Genomic DNA, 15,468 nt, shown 5'->3' with positions numbered 1-15,468 from the left:
TATCGAATCGACATATGAATGAAAGTTATCATTGTTAATAGACAAAACGATATATCTAAATGTCAAATTGAAAGCCACAGCAAGATATTTCTTCTTTTCGCGTATAAGTTAATTTGAAATAAATAGCTTTATTGCAAAAGAAGATTTACATCATCTTTATATTGAACTGACAAGCACCAGATGTCAATCATGTACAAATGTATTACGCAATATTTCTCATCGAAAAAAATTGAATGACGATGAAAAATTAATTTTTCACAATTGAAAACCTGAATGGCTATACAATACATCAAATCAAAGCAACAGAGCAAAACAAATCAGAGCACATTGAAGATGACGCAGCTGCAATAATATTGTATTTGCCTTTGATATGTTTTATGTTGATATGCTATTCTTGCAAAAATCGACTCCATCTTGTGAGTCAAGTATTCACAGTACGTTAACAAAGTATTATCAGGTCGATTATAAGTTATTATGGTATACCTTGTATGATGCCCATTTCCTTGGTAACAGGTGCATCTTTGACAGAAATGATGCTGTGTGTAGTAAGTTCTGTTTTCCAGCCTTTACATTCACCTGTCATCTGGTCACACATCGAGTTCAAACACTTTTCTAGACATGTGTGTTGACAGAAATCACCATAGAACCCGTCATTACATCGGTAACATACACCAGTGATCGGACTACAGGATATACACTCCATCCTGCATTTTGCGCAGTTTGGTCCGTAATGTTTTTCTGGACAAACTAAAAGGATATTTTTATCATAATAAGATAGACACTACTTTGGTACAAATTTTAAATCTACTTGAAAAATATTCTTCTTGATAATTTCTTTATATAATCATCGCAAACTACAATTATTGAATCATATCTCTGATAATCAAGACGATTTTACAGAGATAATTTTTGCTACCATTATTTGACATAAACTAACAAAATATTTATCTTTATTTCTATGAGTGGGACATGACCTGTTTTTTATGAATTATTATGTCAAGTTGAAAGGTCCGTTTCATTTTACATTACTTAGATCCATAAAGAAGATAGGATTGAACATCAAAGAATCATTATAGACGAAGCAGTAGTTGGTTAGTTAGAATGGGTTAACGTCTCGCTTGGTAATATTTCATTATTATTGAGACGTCACCATTGCCAGTGGAGGGATGGAAAATTAAGTCTATGCGCGGTGCCTATAGCCTTTGAGCAGGAAGGAATCTTTATAGTTCCACATCTTTTGTGACAGGGGCTTTGGATTTTGCGGTGTCATCCGAAGAACCATCTAATGAAGTCATCTCGTACTACGAGCATACGGTACAAAGGACCTATTCTAACCCACATTCCTTAAAATCATTGCGGAAATATAGTATCCAATTATATTTACTGATGGGGTACACTTCAAACAGCCTCAATGGTCCACCATCTGTCCTTATTATTACAACTGAATTCCCTGTCATTTCTCTGTTACATTCCAAGGCTTTGTTGTTTTGTTTTAATTCATTTGGTCCGGTAAAACTGAAATTCCGACACAGTGTAGACGAACTGGTTCTTACGTCACCATCTTTAATGTGTAATTCATAGTATCCTGATATAAAAGAGAATGTTTCAAATCAATCTGAGATAATACATTAGTGAGTACAGTTCAAGAATAACCGATGATGCAATATTCTACAATGATAGTTTTATAACAAGAATGATTTGTTGTAGAATATAGCGCAGAGTTGTATGACGATAACGACATTATTCATTGATTAGATATAGAAAAAGAAGTCCTGACATAAAAACATGATAAGGCTACATAAGCATATTGCAATTTTCATGTTATATGACCTGATCAAGATATAGATCTCACTGTCGGTGTGACCTGTCAACAGGGAATACTTACTCCTCCTAGGCATCAGACATTACTTCTGCTGTTTCCAGGGTTCTGTGTTGACCCTGCTCTAAATTTCAAATTCTTTATGGTGTTTATGATATTGATTACACTTTGTTAAATTCACTTCTTTCATTACAGCATATTGATTGTAAATTGTTAAAATGTCCCTCTCGAGAATTTTTCACTCATTTAGAGACGTGACAGTTGCCGTTGAAGGGCTACAAAATTTAAACATAAACTTTGGAGCGAGGATGGATTGTTAACATACCACACCCGCTATGACACGTAGTCTCGTTTTTTGTGCTCTGATCTGAAGGACCACCCAATTTAGTCGCCTATTATAACAAGAAATGGTAGCCTATTCCAAAACGGATCCTCAGGGAATTTTAGCACATTGAGAAAATTTTGATTCATTCAATGAATCACACACACCTTGTAAAATTTTGAAATTGATATACAAATTAAATATTTCACACCGGATTACTTTTTAAAAAATGGAATATCATAAACGGTGATCAATTACAAATATACTATCAATCATTAACAATAGAGAACAAGGTAAACACAAACCCCTCGAAATACCAGAGGTGGGATCAAGTGTAACAGAAGGGGAGTAAACACCCCATGTTGACCGGTCACATACAATGTGAATCCCTATCTTTTGATCAAGTAAACTTATAATGACTTATAAAATATACCTCCCCTGATTGATAACAGTATCCATTTCACCACATAGTTTTTATCCAGTTGTAGGAACCAAGAGGCCTGGACATTTTCCTTTGAATGGTAAAATGTGTCCATGTTGCCGTCTAAAGCTTTGCAAAATGGTTCCAGATCCGTACAATTCTGTACCATTGTTTGACCCAAACGAGATGGTCCTAAAACAAAGAAAGTGTGATAGTGAGGCAAAACGAAACAGACAAATAAATCATTCTTTTTCTACCATATAATTTATATTATATAAAATATATTATATATTATATATCATATAAAAGCAAAATTAAGAATCTTTGTAAAATAAGATTTTGAAGAAAAGGTAATTAAAATTGCAGTAAATGATTAAAAATGAATGATGCACAGTGGATATGCTTAATGTAGATTAGGATTGCATCCCTATGCATTTACCTATAGGCTTAACTTCATATATTCTCAATGATCCATATCGTATTTGTCGAATTTCAATTTTATTCCCCTTCCCGTCGACATAATCAGGATATTCACATGTGATCAGTCGTTGGGGTGATCTTAGTTTACGTCCTTCAGCTAGACACAGGTACTCGGTATTCCTTTGACCATCAGTATTAACAACATATACTTGATATTCTGCTTTTGAAAATATAAAAAGAACTAGACTAATTCATCATTGATTGAATAATACTTGCGAAATCACGATGAAAGTATGAAATTTTTATTACCCGCATCAATGCTGACGAAAATCCAATGAATTATGTAAGTATTGTCCAGCTCAACAGACCACACCTCAAAATACCCATCATTGGTCAGAGAGAAAGTCTCCATGTCGTCATCACAACCATAGCTGGCGACAAAAGAGTCATTGGTTGATGACTGGTAAGCTTGTTTACACACAAATGATGGCGATGTTCCTAGATAAGTATCAAATAATTGAAATTTCAGATGACTATAGTCAATTATGATGCAAACAACATGGGATATATAGTCAAGACCGCGAAAATTAAACCTTCAATTTTAGTTTAGAGACCAGGCGGTCGTTTCACTAACCGATCATAAATAACAAACGTACAATTACGTTTACGACCACTTCGATGTGCACGTCTACGAGCGTTTCACAAAAGCTCTCGATTTCGAAGCACGTACGATTTCAAGTACGATGTCTGACTGTTTAATATTCATATCTTTCTGAAGGTGGGTTTTATTGTTGAAAGAAATATTCAGTCATTATTCCCTCATGATTTTGATTACATATGTATCGTATACAGTAATTTATGAATGAAAGTTGAAGATAACGAACAACAATCAATCTCCTATAATAGGAGATATACCAGAGGTGGATTCAGGTGCCTAGGAGGGATAAACATACCCTGTCGACCAGTCACACCCGCCGTGACCCCTATATCTTGATTAGGTAAACGAAGTTATCCGTAGTCAACCTCAGTGTGCCAAGAACGGCCTAACAATCGGTATGAAACAAGTCCATATTGTCAATGAAGATGAAACTTTTGAGCCAGATATCTAATGTAACGTACATGCAAGGTGAAAATAACGAACAGTGATCAATCTCATAACTCCTACAAGCAATACAAAATAGATAGTTGGGCAAACACAGCCCCTGGACACACCAGAGGTGGGATCAGGTGCCTAGGAGGAGTAAGCATCCCCTGTTGACTGGTCACACCCGCCGTGAGCCCCATATCCTGATCAGGTAAACGGAGTTATCCGCAGTCAAAATCAGTGTGCGAAGAACGGCTTAACAATTGGTATGAAACACGTCAGACAGCATTTGACCCAATGATAGGTTGTATTGACGAACTAGATCGTTATAACGACCATAGAATTTGCGAAATGCTGACTTCAATCGAGACTGTTGAAATCCCTGTACCATCAACTTGTTTGTCAGTAGCTTACCTCGATTTAAAAACTGACTATACCCAGAACAAGCTCTTGCATATCGAATCAGTTGAGATATATAAACACCATATGCAGGTGATAATGGAATATTGCTACATAAATGTGGGAAGTTGACGATGGAGAAGCTGAAATCATCCCGTTTGTCATACAGTTGAGTTGTTAGTTTGCCGTTAATGTCTACTTTCAATAAAATATCTAAGTATGAAGCAGAAGTGGACGACTCTGTGGTGTCCTTTATTTCGAGCTCACAGGGATATATCAAATCGACATATGAATGAAAGCTATCATTGTTAATAGACAAAACGTCATCGATATATCTAAAAGTCGAATTGAAGGTCACAGCAAGAGATTTTTTCTTCTCACGTAGAAGTTTTTGAATAAATATGAATATAAAAACAGGTCAGCTAACAAAGGAGCATAATTCGTGCCCATGGGAATTCCAACAGACTGTTGGAAGACCTGATCACCAAAGACCACGAAGATATTGTCAATGAGAAACTCTAGCATATTTTTTATTTCAACTTCAGAGTACTTGTGCGTGGAATCAGAGTGGTGTTTAACAAAGTAAGTTTTTGAATGACTGATCACTAGATATGAATATTTCCGTTTTCCGTTTTTGTTGAAGAAGCAATTGTCTATGATGTCAAAAAGTCTAGTCTTTAATTTATCGTGAGGAATGTTCGTGTATAGTGTTGAAAAGTCATAGGTTTTAATGTTATTGATTTGGGAAAAATTCTGTGATTTCAAGTTTACTAAAAGTTCTTTAGAATTTTTTAGAATCCACATTTGATTAACACCATTTCTGGCATATGTAGTGGCACAGTAAGTTTGAAGTTTCTCCTTCACAGCTGTTAACATTTTCGTGAGGAGCAAAGATAGGGGCTTGATAGAGCACTTACTGGATCCAGCAATGTATCTTTGTTTGTAAGGGTTTTTATGTAGTTTAGGAATCCAGTATAGGTACGGTCACTCATATTCATTCGACCCATTGACTGGAATATTAAATGTGTTTAAAACTGAAGCATGGTTTTGAAGAATTTCGTCTTTTGAAAGGGCAGTTGGAGTATAAGTGTGATTACCAAAAGTTGAATTAATGCCAAGTTCGTTTAAAATACAGTTGTAATAATGAGCCTTACAAACAAAGACAATGTTGTTACTAGCTTTGTCAGTTTGTCAGCTTTGTCACCAAAACATATTCCTCATGTAACCTATCTAATTCTTTTATCACTTCTGGTTTACTAAACACAGAAGGATAGATGGTACGTACTTTTGTTTTCATGTGTCTAATGCGGGATTTTAATATCCCTCTTATGCTTTTAAACCATTCTGACAATGTATCAAGTTCTTCTTTTTCATATTTAGCCCATCGTCTGGCATAATCTTCGACAGAACTCATAATAGAGATGAAGTTCTGTCGCCAATTAAAAGACCGAGGTTCTCTGTATTTAGGACCTTTAAGAATAAGTGATTTGAGGTCCTCATTTTCAACTATATCAACATCACCAGTAATGACATGTCCAGCTGGACTGTAGTTGAAAGAAGATGAAGAACAAGAACATGTTGGTGGATTACGTATAAGATAGTCTATATCTAAGCACTGCAAAGTTTGTTTATAATTAAAAAGTTTGAATGCAATAGTAGAAGTATAGCTGTAGGAAATACAGGGTGTAGACTTGAACTTGAAATAAGTTGGAATACACGACTGAACCCTTTTATGACGAAGAATGTTGCTTATGTTGACGGCATCTATTCCTTTGTTTGTAAATTTGAGCCTAAGGAACTGATGGCATGCAAAATTCTAAAAATGTTAAAACGATTGATAAGATTATTGATTTTCTTGAAACTTTGAAGAATTTAAAAACATAATAATGATGTATAAGATATCAAAGATATATTTTATAGAATTTTAAATACCGTGTATCGATCTACTCAAGTGAGTTTCGTTTTCATTAATAAGTAAATTATATTCAAAGGATAAGAATAATAAGAAAATAAACTGATCATGACCTTAAAAAAGCAATAAAAGTAATGACACACATGTATAGAAAATTTTATCCTGCATCAAACACGACTGAAATCATGGATATATACATACTTTTGACGTTTAATTGTTATTTGTTGTAAAATACAGTATAACACTATTGACATATCTGTATATACCTCAAACAATTCACGGACTCAAATTGTACCTTAAATGACTTGAAATCTATCTTCCGCATGAGGTTTTCCGTTTCCTTTCAGACATGTGTACTTAAATACGGCTAAACATGATTATGTATATTGAAGATCATTTATTCAAAATTACTGTTGATATTGCAATTAATAACAAGGGGTTGGAGCCTCAAAGAACCGATGGCGACCCATTGCTTTCTTTAGTACATATATTTTATTATATTCAATTTCTAACGATCTTCATAAAACTTTACGGAAACGTTCCATTTGCAAATTTGGGATTGTGAACCCTCCCCCATTACCAAGTTATGATATATTGTCCTAAATAGTTGTATCGTTATCAGTCGAATGTGCATGTATTATGCTGTTAGTCATTTGGATTTAGATACATGTAATGATAAAATGGATACTAATGATAAATGTGATCAGTCTCGCTTATATAAAAAGTTGTGTGTGTGTGTGTGTGTGTGTGTGTGTGTGTGTGTGTGTGTGTGTGTGTGTGTGTGTGTGTGTGTGTGTGTGTGTGAACGAGTGAATTTAGCCCTCGAAAGGTTTATTTACAAAAACGTGGCAGTGTACATGGAAATCTGTAACAAAAAGAACAAGTTGAACACATATGACTACACTAAATATGACTATACTAATGACTATACTAAAGCATAAATAAACATACATAGAATACATGACTAAACAAGAAAGTGTATCATGTTAGCTATCAATGAGAAATGTCAATAAAGCCGCTACCCCAAATGGCTCATGTACTAGTGTACATATGATCTATACTCAGTTTTGTGTGTAAACAGACTCAACTTACATATCCTTAAGATAATGTAGGTAAAACTATATAGATGTATATGCTACTTCAAGCTTGATGTCATGTTACCTAAAGTATAGTGTAACCCTGTTATAGATATAAAGTATAATCTGTCTAATTGTTATAATGTTGTGGTTTCAAAGAAATTGGCCGGTTAAAACAGAGTCCGGAGTGCAGAATGTTGAAAATTATGAAAGTTGCTTCCCTTGTATTGCCTGTCTATTATATATGCATACGTCACTACGTATGTAATGATTGCTAACGTTTTATTATATCACAAAAGAATTCAAAATGTGAAACTATAACTGTCAGTGTTTGATCGTCGTGTTCTTTTGAAAAAAGTTTCAATTTTTATTAAACGGTATAAAAATCTCGGAATTATTCGCGCACTTTTCTGTTGGTAAACTTTTGATTTCCTCTACATCATCGCCGTCTTCAAGTGCTACATAATGTGCGTTCGTCAAGTTTGTATTGTATACGTCTGAAATGTATCTTTCTCAGCTTTCGTCCTAAATGCATTTAATGGAAATATCGCTTTTAACTGTCTCAATTTGTGAAACGGAAACTGATGTAATGCCTAGTGATCGACCGGATATAGCGAGTTGAGCTAACTTAACTGTATATCATCACAGATCCGAGAGGTCTACCCTGCTTTTGGAATCATTACAAGATTGTTGACGATTTTGATTTACTCCAAGGATGTATCGAATTCACCGATTAATTGAACTTTGTCTCTTATTGTCAGTTCTCGTATTTGTCGTTATGGGGAGGCCCGTGCACAATTACCTCGTATTTGGTGCTGTCATAATTGAAAAGTGTATCCCCCAAAATCAGGTTTTATTTTTAACTGATTACGACTCATCGCCAGCTGAACTCTTTTACTTACCTGAAACATCTCTTGTTGTGGTCATCATTTCGACCTCTAGATATATCGACGACGTATTATATACATGTAATAACAATATTAATTTCCATCCATATGTCGATTCAATGTATCCCTGAGAAATCGAAATAAAAGACACCAAAGAGTATCCACTTCGGCTTTATACTTAAATATTTTATTGGAAGTAGATAATAACGGCAAACTAATAACTCAAATTTATGACAAACGGGATGATGGCAGCTTCTCCATCGTCAACTTCCCATATTTATGTAGCAATATTCCATTATCGCCGGCATATGGTGTTTATATTTCTCGACTCATGCGATACGCAAGAGCTTGTGCTGCTCACAGTCAGTTTTTAAACTGAACCAGGCCACTGACAAACACGTTGATGATGCAGAGGTTCGGACAGTTTCGTTTAAAGTAAGCATTTCGCAAATGTTGTGGTCGTTATAACGATATAGGTTACCAATACAACTTATCATTTGGTCAAATGCTGCCTGGCGAGTTTCATACCGATTGTTAGGTTGTTCTTGGCACACTGATTTTGACTACGGATAAATCCGTTTATCTGATCAAGATACAGAGCTTAAGGCAGGTGGGACCTGTCGACAGAGAATGCCTACTCCTCCTAGACACCTGATCCCACTTCTGGTGTGCTGGGGGTCCGTGTTTGACCAACCCTGTAGTTTGTATTGCTTAAAGGAGTTATGAGATATGTATATATATATATATATATAGAGAGAGAGAGAGAGAGAGAGAGAGAGAGAGAGAGAGAGAGAGAGAGAGACAGAGATGGAGAGAGAGAGAGAGAGAGAGAGAGAGAGAGAGAGAGAGAGAGTAAACGACACGAGTTTTATGCGCCCTACGCAGTGTAAAACAATTGCCCCAAATAGGGTGGACCTTAAAAATTGTCGGCACCTTCTTTGAAGTCCTATTTTTTCCGAGCGAGCTAGACATTGAAGTCCACGAAGGTTGTCCGTGTATGCCACCACGCATCTCCTTGATTGTCACCTCTACCTATGTTGGTGCCACCGTTTACCTCCGTGTGAATATAATAAATAGTAATATGAAGAATAAAATTTCCGAAATGATTCACCCCCAAACCCGTTTTGTTTGGGCAACATGCTCCCCACCCCATTCATTATTTAGAAATTAGGTATAAATCATTTAATTCTTGTAAGTTTTGTTTAATGATACAGTGGTGTTTTCGGTACATATCCATATGCAGACTTCCCTGCAGACGTTCACACCTTTTCATGAAACGCCCAAATTCTCGACATCCAGTATAAAGACACCTGTGGTATCCCACCACCCGTCGATACATTGTTTCACGGCATGTGCAGCACAGGTTCACCAAATAAAAGGGTCATGAACAACGACAATCTCATGCCAGTAATTTCGATTTGATCAATAGCATCTCAAAGAAATGTGTACCATAAGCAGTGGGTTCCATATCCTAGACCACTCGTAGACTTACGATCAATATTTTCGTCAATCACAAGTTGTAACTTTTATAATGAAATGATTGATTGTGCTACGTTCACTTTTCTGATCTACGATTGGTTGGTGAAACGGTAGCCACAAATAACCCAGTCTTTACGTTCATGATTGCAATTGTTTATTAAAGCGATGTGTCGAAAAATGTAATAGTCAAACAAAAGATAAACAAACACTCTCCATTCAAGTTTTTGTGGAAATCCTTGAAATATAAAGGTAAAGATAATAAACAGTAATCAATCTCATAACTCCTATAAATAATACAAAATAGAGAGTTCGACAAACACGAACCCCTGGATACATGTATGTTAGATTTCGGGCCTTGTGCCTAGAAGGAGCAAACATCTCCTTTCCACAAGTCACACCTGTCGTATGTCCTATATTTTGATTTGGTAAAAGGAGTTACCCCTAGTCAAATCATTGTGCCACGAACGGCCTAACAATCGGTATGAAACATGTTAGACAGAATTTGATACAATGATAGGTTGTATTTGCAAAAAAGATCATTATAACGATCATGAAAAAAATACTTTTAAAGAAGACCGTTGAAACTATAACATCATCTTCCTTGTCCGCAGCCTGCCTCGATTTGAAAACTGATCGTACGCATAAAAAGTTCTTACGTATCGAATCAGTTGAAAAATATCAACACCATATGCAGCTGTTAATGGAATATTGGTACATAAATATGGAAAGTTGATGATGGAGAATCTGAAATCATCCCGTCTGTCATAAAGTTGAGATGTTAGTTTGCCATCAATATCTATTTTCACTAAAATATCTCGATCCGTGGGGATCTGGGTTAGAATGTAAAACTGATACGGTAACAATTTTGATGCACCAGATGCGCATTTCGACAAATAATGTCTCTTTAGAATAGGTCCTCAATACCCCTTGTTTGTCGTAAGGTTACTAAATGTGGCAGTTCTTCGGATGAGACCGCAAAAACCGAGGTACTGTGTCACAGCAGGTGTGGCACGATAAAGATCCCTCCCTGCTCAAAACCAAAAAGGACCGAGCATAAGCCTATATTTTGCAGGCCTTCGCCTGTTTTGGTGATTTCTGTATATGAGTACAAGATTCCCTAGAGGACATTAAATGATATACATAATTCGTTGTCTTCGCCTTTCATACTATATATCGATCATTCTAATTACGAAACAGATGTGGAGGACTATGTGGTGCCTCATTTCGAGTTCACGGGGATATATGAAATCGACAAATGGATGAAAATGAATATTGTTTATAGATAAACGTTGTCAATTTATCTAAATGTCGATTTGAAAGCCAAAACAATATTCTTTTATTCTCATTTTGAAGCGTACAATTCCATGTTATTATATAATTTGCCCTGAACGAAAACAAAATATGCATTGCTTATTAAGTTTTGATATCCATTACAGTTAAAAGTGCAAAGTATGACAACTTCACCATGATCTAATATCACTTTTCGTTATCTTCACCTTTCATCCTGCTAAGCTGCAAATATTTCAATCTTTTTACGATGAATTATTTCTTTTCTATTCGTTTTCTTACATTTTTGCAAAAGAAAACCAAGTAATATAGTAATTTTAGCACAGAGTCAACCAAAGAAAAGGATAAAACATACGGACAGCGCTTCCACTCTTAAATATGCTATAGATTTTCTTATTATATCAAGAAGGATATGTAAATATCTTTTTCATTGGACACCTAGCGCAAAGCCCTTTTGTTTTTCAAATTAAAACGTACGTCACATGAATATGTTATTTCATATTCAAAAGATAAATCATTTGCTTGTTTTTAAAGAAAATGAACCGATTATAATGCAGTTTGCTTTGTTCATTAAAGTCAGTTTTTAATACTCCAATCGTTTGAGTCAAATTACTGCAGTATTCATACATGCCTTTTTATTGGAAAATTGATGATTTTATCTAAAAACGATCACTTACCTACTAATCTAGTGAGCACTGTTGCATAGCAATACATAATCCACAAGTAGTAGAGCTTAAAATTCGTCATGATTCTTACACACAATGAAAAGAAAAAGTATCATGGAACGGCATCAACACTTCATCAGGCAAGAAGATTTTTCATACGCCCAATCATGAAGAACTATTTCCCGTTGGATTATAATGACACTTTTGAAAGTGCTAGTAAAACTTCCTCTGCCCCAAAACTCCATTGCTGGTATAATTTCACGGTACTTTCATTCCCATGTTCTAATTCAGTATGAAGAGGTAAAGATAAGGAATAGTAACCATTCCTCAAAAGAATACAAAAGTAAGAGTAAGGCAAAAAAGACCACCGGAATATAATAGATATATGACACATACAATAAATATATAGGCATTGGTCAATCAAAATAGAAATGTCCACAGATATGATATTAAAATTGACGGACAGTATAGTGCAGTCTGGTTAACCTAAAACTTCCAAACCGGGCAATATTGCAACATCAATTTTGTTGACAGGTATCAAATCTACATGTATCGTAGAAAAATAAATAAAAAGCTTAATGATATCGGACTTGTGAAAATATCATGAAATATCGTACAAAGTTTGCGCATTTCGAATCGTTGAAACGAAATTTTATTTTGATTAAAATTTATGGTACATATTTTATGACTTATTATAACGTGTTTTATCTGAGCTATAATTTCAGAGAAATGTTTTATTGCTAGAATATTTCATTGTTAACCGTCAATTATGAACACGTTTATAAATGTCGGGATTAATTTTTGCATTGAACAGTTCAACGATTGAAATTCGCCCGATGTCTTGTTCAGAACATACATATTCCTTTCAAATATATTTCATAAAATCAAATCAATACTTGAAATTCGTTTACACATTGTTTTAAACGCAACATTTCTCTGAATTCCAATGCAAAATAGAAAATATTTTAAAATCAACTTGTAAAAGTTTTACCTATTATATTTTCTGTTACATCAAATCTTAATGAAACTATTGAAACGTTTTTGAAAAGTACTATCATCTTAGAGTGTTTGATGTCATTCACAGGCAAGGTCGGACTCGCAGTAAGCGTAAAACCAATGTATTATATCCAGGAATTATCAAAATACATTTGAAATCCTTAAAAAAGATAATGGCCACCCAAACTATTAGACTAAATTCATTCCACTAGATAATGTGTAAAACTGTAAAACGTAGTAAAATCTGCACACATCCGAGAGTTCGACCGGTCGCGGTAGCTCAGTTCTTAAGCGTTCCCTTAGGTATTGCTAATAAAATAGTCATGTGTTAAGTATCGACTCGTTGCCAAAATATTGTGTCGTATTTGGAATCTTTTCCATCCCTACAACTCTCCTATTTTTGTGTGAGTATTTTGAAGGATATCAATAAAGTTTGTGTGTCATTTCATTTACATGATTTCGTGGTGCTGATATCTTTACTAGAATTTAACATAAAAGAATTGAGCATAAAAATTATACACATCACTCACAAAGAGTTATACAAAATCCCTTAAACTCTTATAAATATAATTGTTAGAATATATCTCAGCGTAATTAATGCATACTGTACATTTTGCCAGAGGAATATCTGAAATGGACAACCAATTTAATAAAATTCCGTGCTTTAATACTGGCAAAAATCCAGGAAATGAAAATGAAAACGTCATATTGATCGCTGTTCGTTGTCTTCACCTTGCATTCACTTGCACATGCCTTCGAGGCAAATTTGATATCTCTAATATCGGACAAAAACTAAATAAGGAATTTCAAACTCGATATGATCAAGATTTTGTGGTCACTCAATGCAGGCTCTCTACTCAGACATTCTTGCAATAATGGTAAGGAAAGGAAGAATGGACTAACTACCTCTATCACAACAATTGTTTATTTCTGTAGGGGATTTAACAGACTTGTGAATTTGTTGAAGTGAAACTTAAGTACCTGTCCATATAATATGACATTGATCACAGGCGTTATCTTCACTTTTTCCATACACAAAGATGACACACACATGACATAACATAACGAAATTAACAGACGGAAAATATGATATGCTATGGCGTGAATCATCCATCTTGTCAATGAAAGCATTGGTATGCCAAGGCAATAATTCTCGTTCTTTATCTACAACCCCTGAAGCGTTCTACTTTCCCATTTTCCATTTATCCAAGTGATGATAAAATATTGCTACGCATGTCTGGGATATTAACAATAGAGAAGCTGCAATCATCCCGTTTGTCTTAACGATGAGTTGTTAGTATGTTGGTAACGTAAATAGTATCTTCACTGAAATATCCCAATTTGAAGCAGATAAGGAGAAATTTGTGGTATCTTTTATTCAATGTCAAGATTAAAGTGAGCACTTTCAGACTTTAGGCCGGCAATGTCAGATTTAAAGACCATAATGGAAAAATTAAAATCTGCATCCAAAGAAGTGAAAATAAGTCAACAAAGTAAAACCCAGATATGAGTATGTTTCAATTCAGGAACCAATCTTTATTGTTCATTTTATGTAAAGACCAATATAACTTGTGTTGAACTATACAACTAATGTTACTGGTGATTTATCAAAGTTATGTCAATATAAAAGATAATTCAATAGAGGTAACTTCAATATGATTCGACTTAACAGTCCGAATATACATGTAATTAGAGGATAATACCATAAAGAATACATTGAGACTATGACAAACACAGACCCTTGAAACATCAAATAAAAATCACTGCTAACAAAAACGTGAAGATAACCAACAGTGAACAATGTCGCAAATCTTATCAAGAGAAAGGTAAACATGGGAAACACCATACTGGACACCTTAAAGGTATATGGTCTGACTTTCGACAATTTTTCTTAAAGTGAATTGCAGTTGTTTACACTAATTAGAAAGCGTTGTACTTGTATTTTGTATGGTTTTTGTGATGATACATAAGCAAATTGTATGATACATCAGCAAATTGGAAAGCAGACAAAGATTGGTTTCAAAAAGAAAGGAAAAAAATATGTTGGAAATATGGCAATTATTGTTCCGGGAAAAACCTACACTATGATGGCATGGTATACAGACAATGTGCAAATGGACGACTCACGGCAAGATAAAATGCCTTATCGTAACAAATGTTTGACAAATATTCTAATGCACTGTTCGTGGTCTTTACCTTTGATAGTGGCAGGTGTCATTGGACAACCAGATACATTAGAACGCAGTCTTCATACACATCATTTCTGATTGTCTAAGGACATATGTCCACTTCCGTATTTTGCGAGTATTGGGGACATTTCATCTGAAACACATGGTTTGAGGGAAAGAGAGACTGCATGATTGTGGATGTGTTCCGTTTGATAAACAACCGATAAAAGTATATGTATGTTTTTTGAGCAGCATACTTTGAGGTTATAAAGTGATTCATATTTACACATATACCTCATTATCTTCTCTCTCAGTAACCATTTCATATCTTTTAGACAGATGCTCATCAATCCAAAACATTACACTGTCTCATTCGTATAGATTGATCAACTTGACGATCTTTGTCGAGTCAGACCGTCAGACCGTCCGGAAATAATCATACCTCTTGGGGTAGTAAATACCTATTTGCATTTATAGCTTTAGTGAGAACACCAGATTACAAAGGAGAATACATTTACATCCTTTGTATCTGC

General features: G+C 34.8%; 1 protein-coding gene across 1 annotated transcript in view; it reads right to left on the bottom strand.

Annotated features, from left to right (window-relative positions):
* LOC130048080 (uncharacterized) overlaps nucleotides 1-11,915 on the bottom strand; it is a 35,003-nt gene extending 23,088 nt beyond the window's left edge. The window contains exons 1-6 of the mRNA XM_056144222.1: nucleotides 11,784-11,915; nucleotides 3,292-3,480; nucleotides 3,002-3,199; nucleotides 2,575-2,754; nucleotides 1,385-1,585; nucleotides 484-747 (exon numbers count right to left, since the gene is read on the bottom strand). Of these exons, the coding sequence (XP_056000197.1) occupies nucleotides 484-747; nucleotides 1,385-1,585; nucleotides 2,575-2,754; nucleotides 3,002-3,199; nucleotides 3,292-3,480; nucleotides 11,784-11,853 (1,102 nt within the window). The 5' untranslated portion in view covers nucleotides 11,854-11,915. The remainder of the gene's footprint in view (nucleotides 1-483; nucleotides 748-1,384; nucleotides 1,586-2,574; nucleotides 2,755-3,001; nucleotides 3,200-3,291; nucleotides 3,481-11,783) is intronic.
* Nucleotides 11,916-15,468: the final 3,553 nt, after the last annotated feature.

The sequence above is a fragment of the Ostrea edulis genome, chromosome 7, assembly GCF_947568905.1.
Source record: "Ostrea edulis chromosome 7, xbOstEdul1.1, whole genome shotgun sequence".
Classification (NCBI taxonomy): domain Eukaryota; kingdom Metazoa; phylum Mollusca; class Bivalvia; order Ostreida; family Ostreidae; genus Ostrea; species Ostrea edulis.
This window is presented reverse-complemented; position numbering and strand designations above follow the sequence as displayed.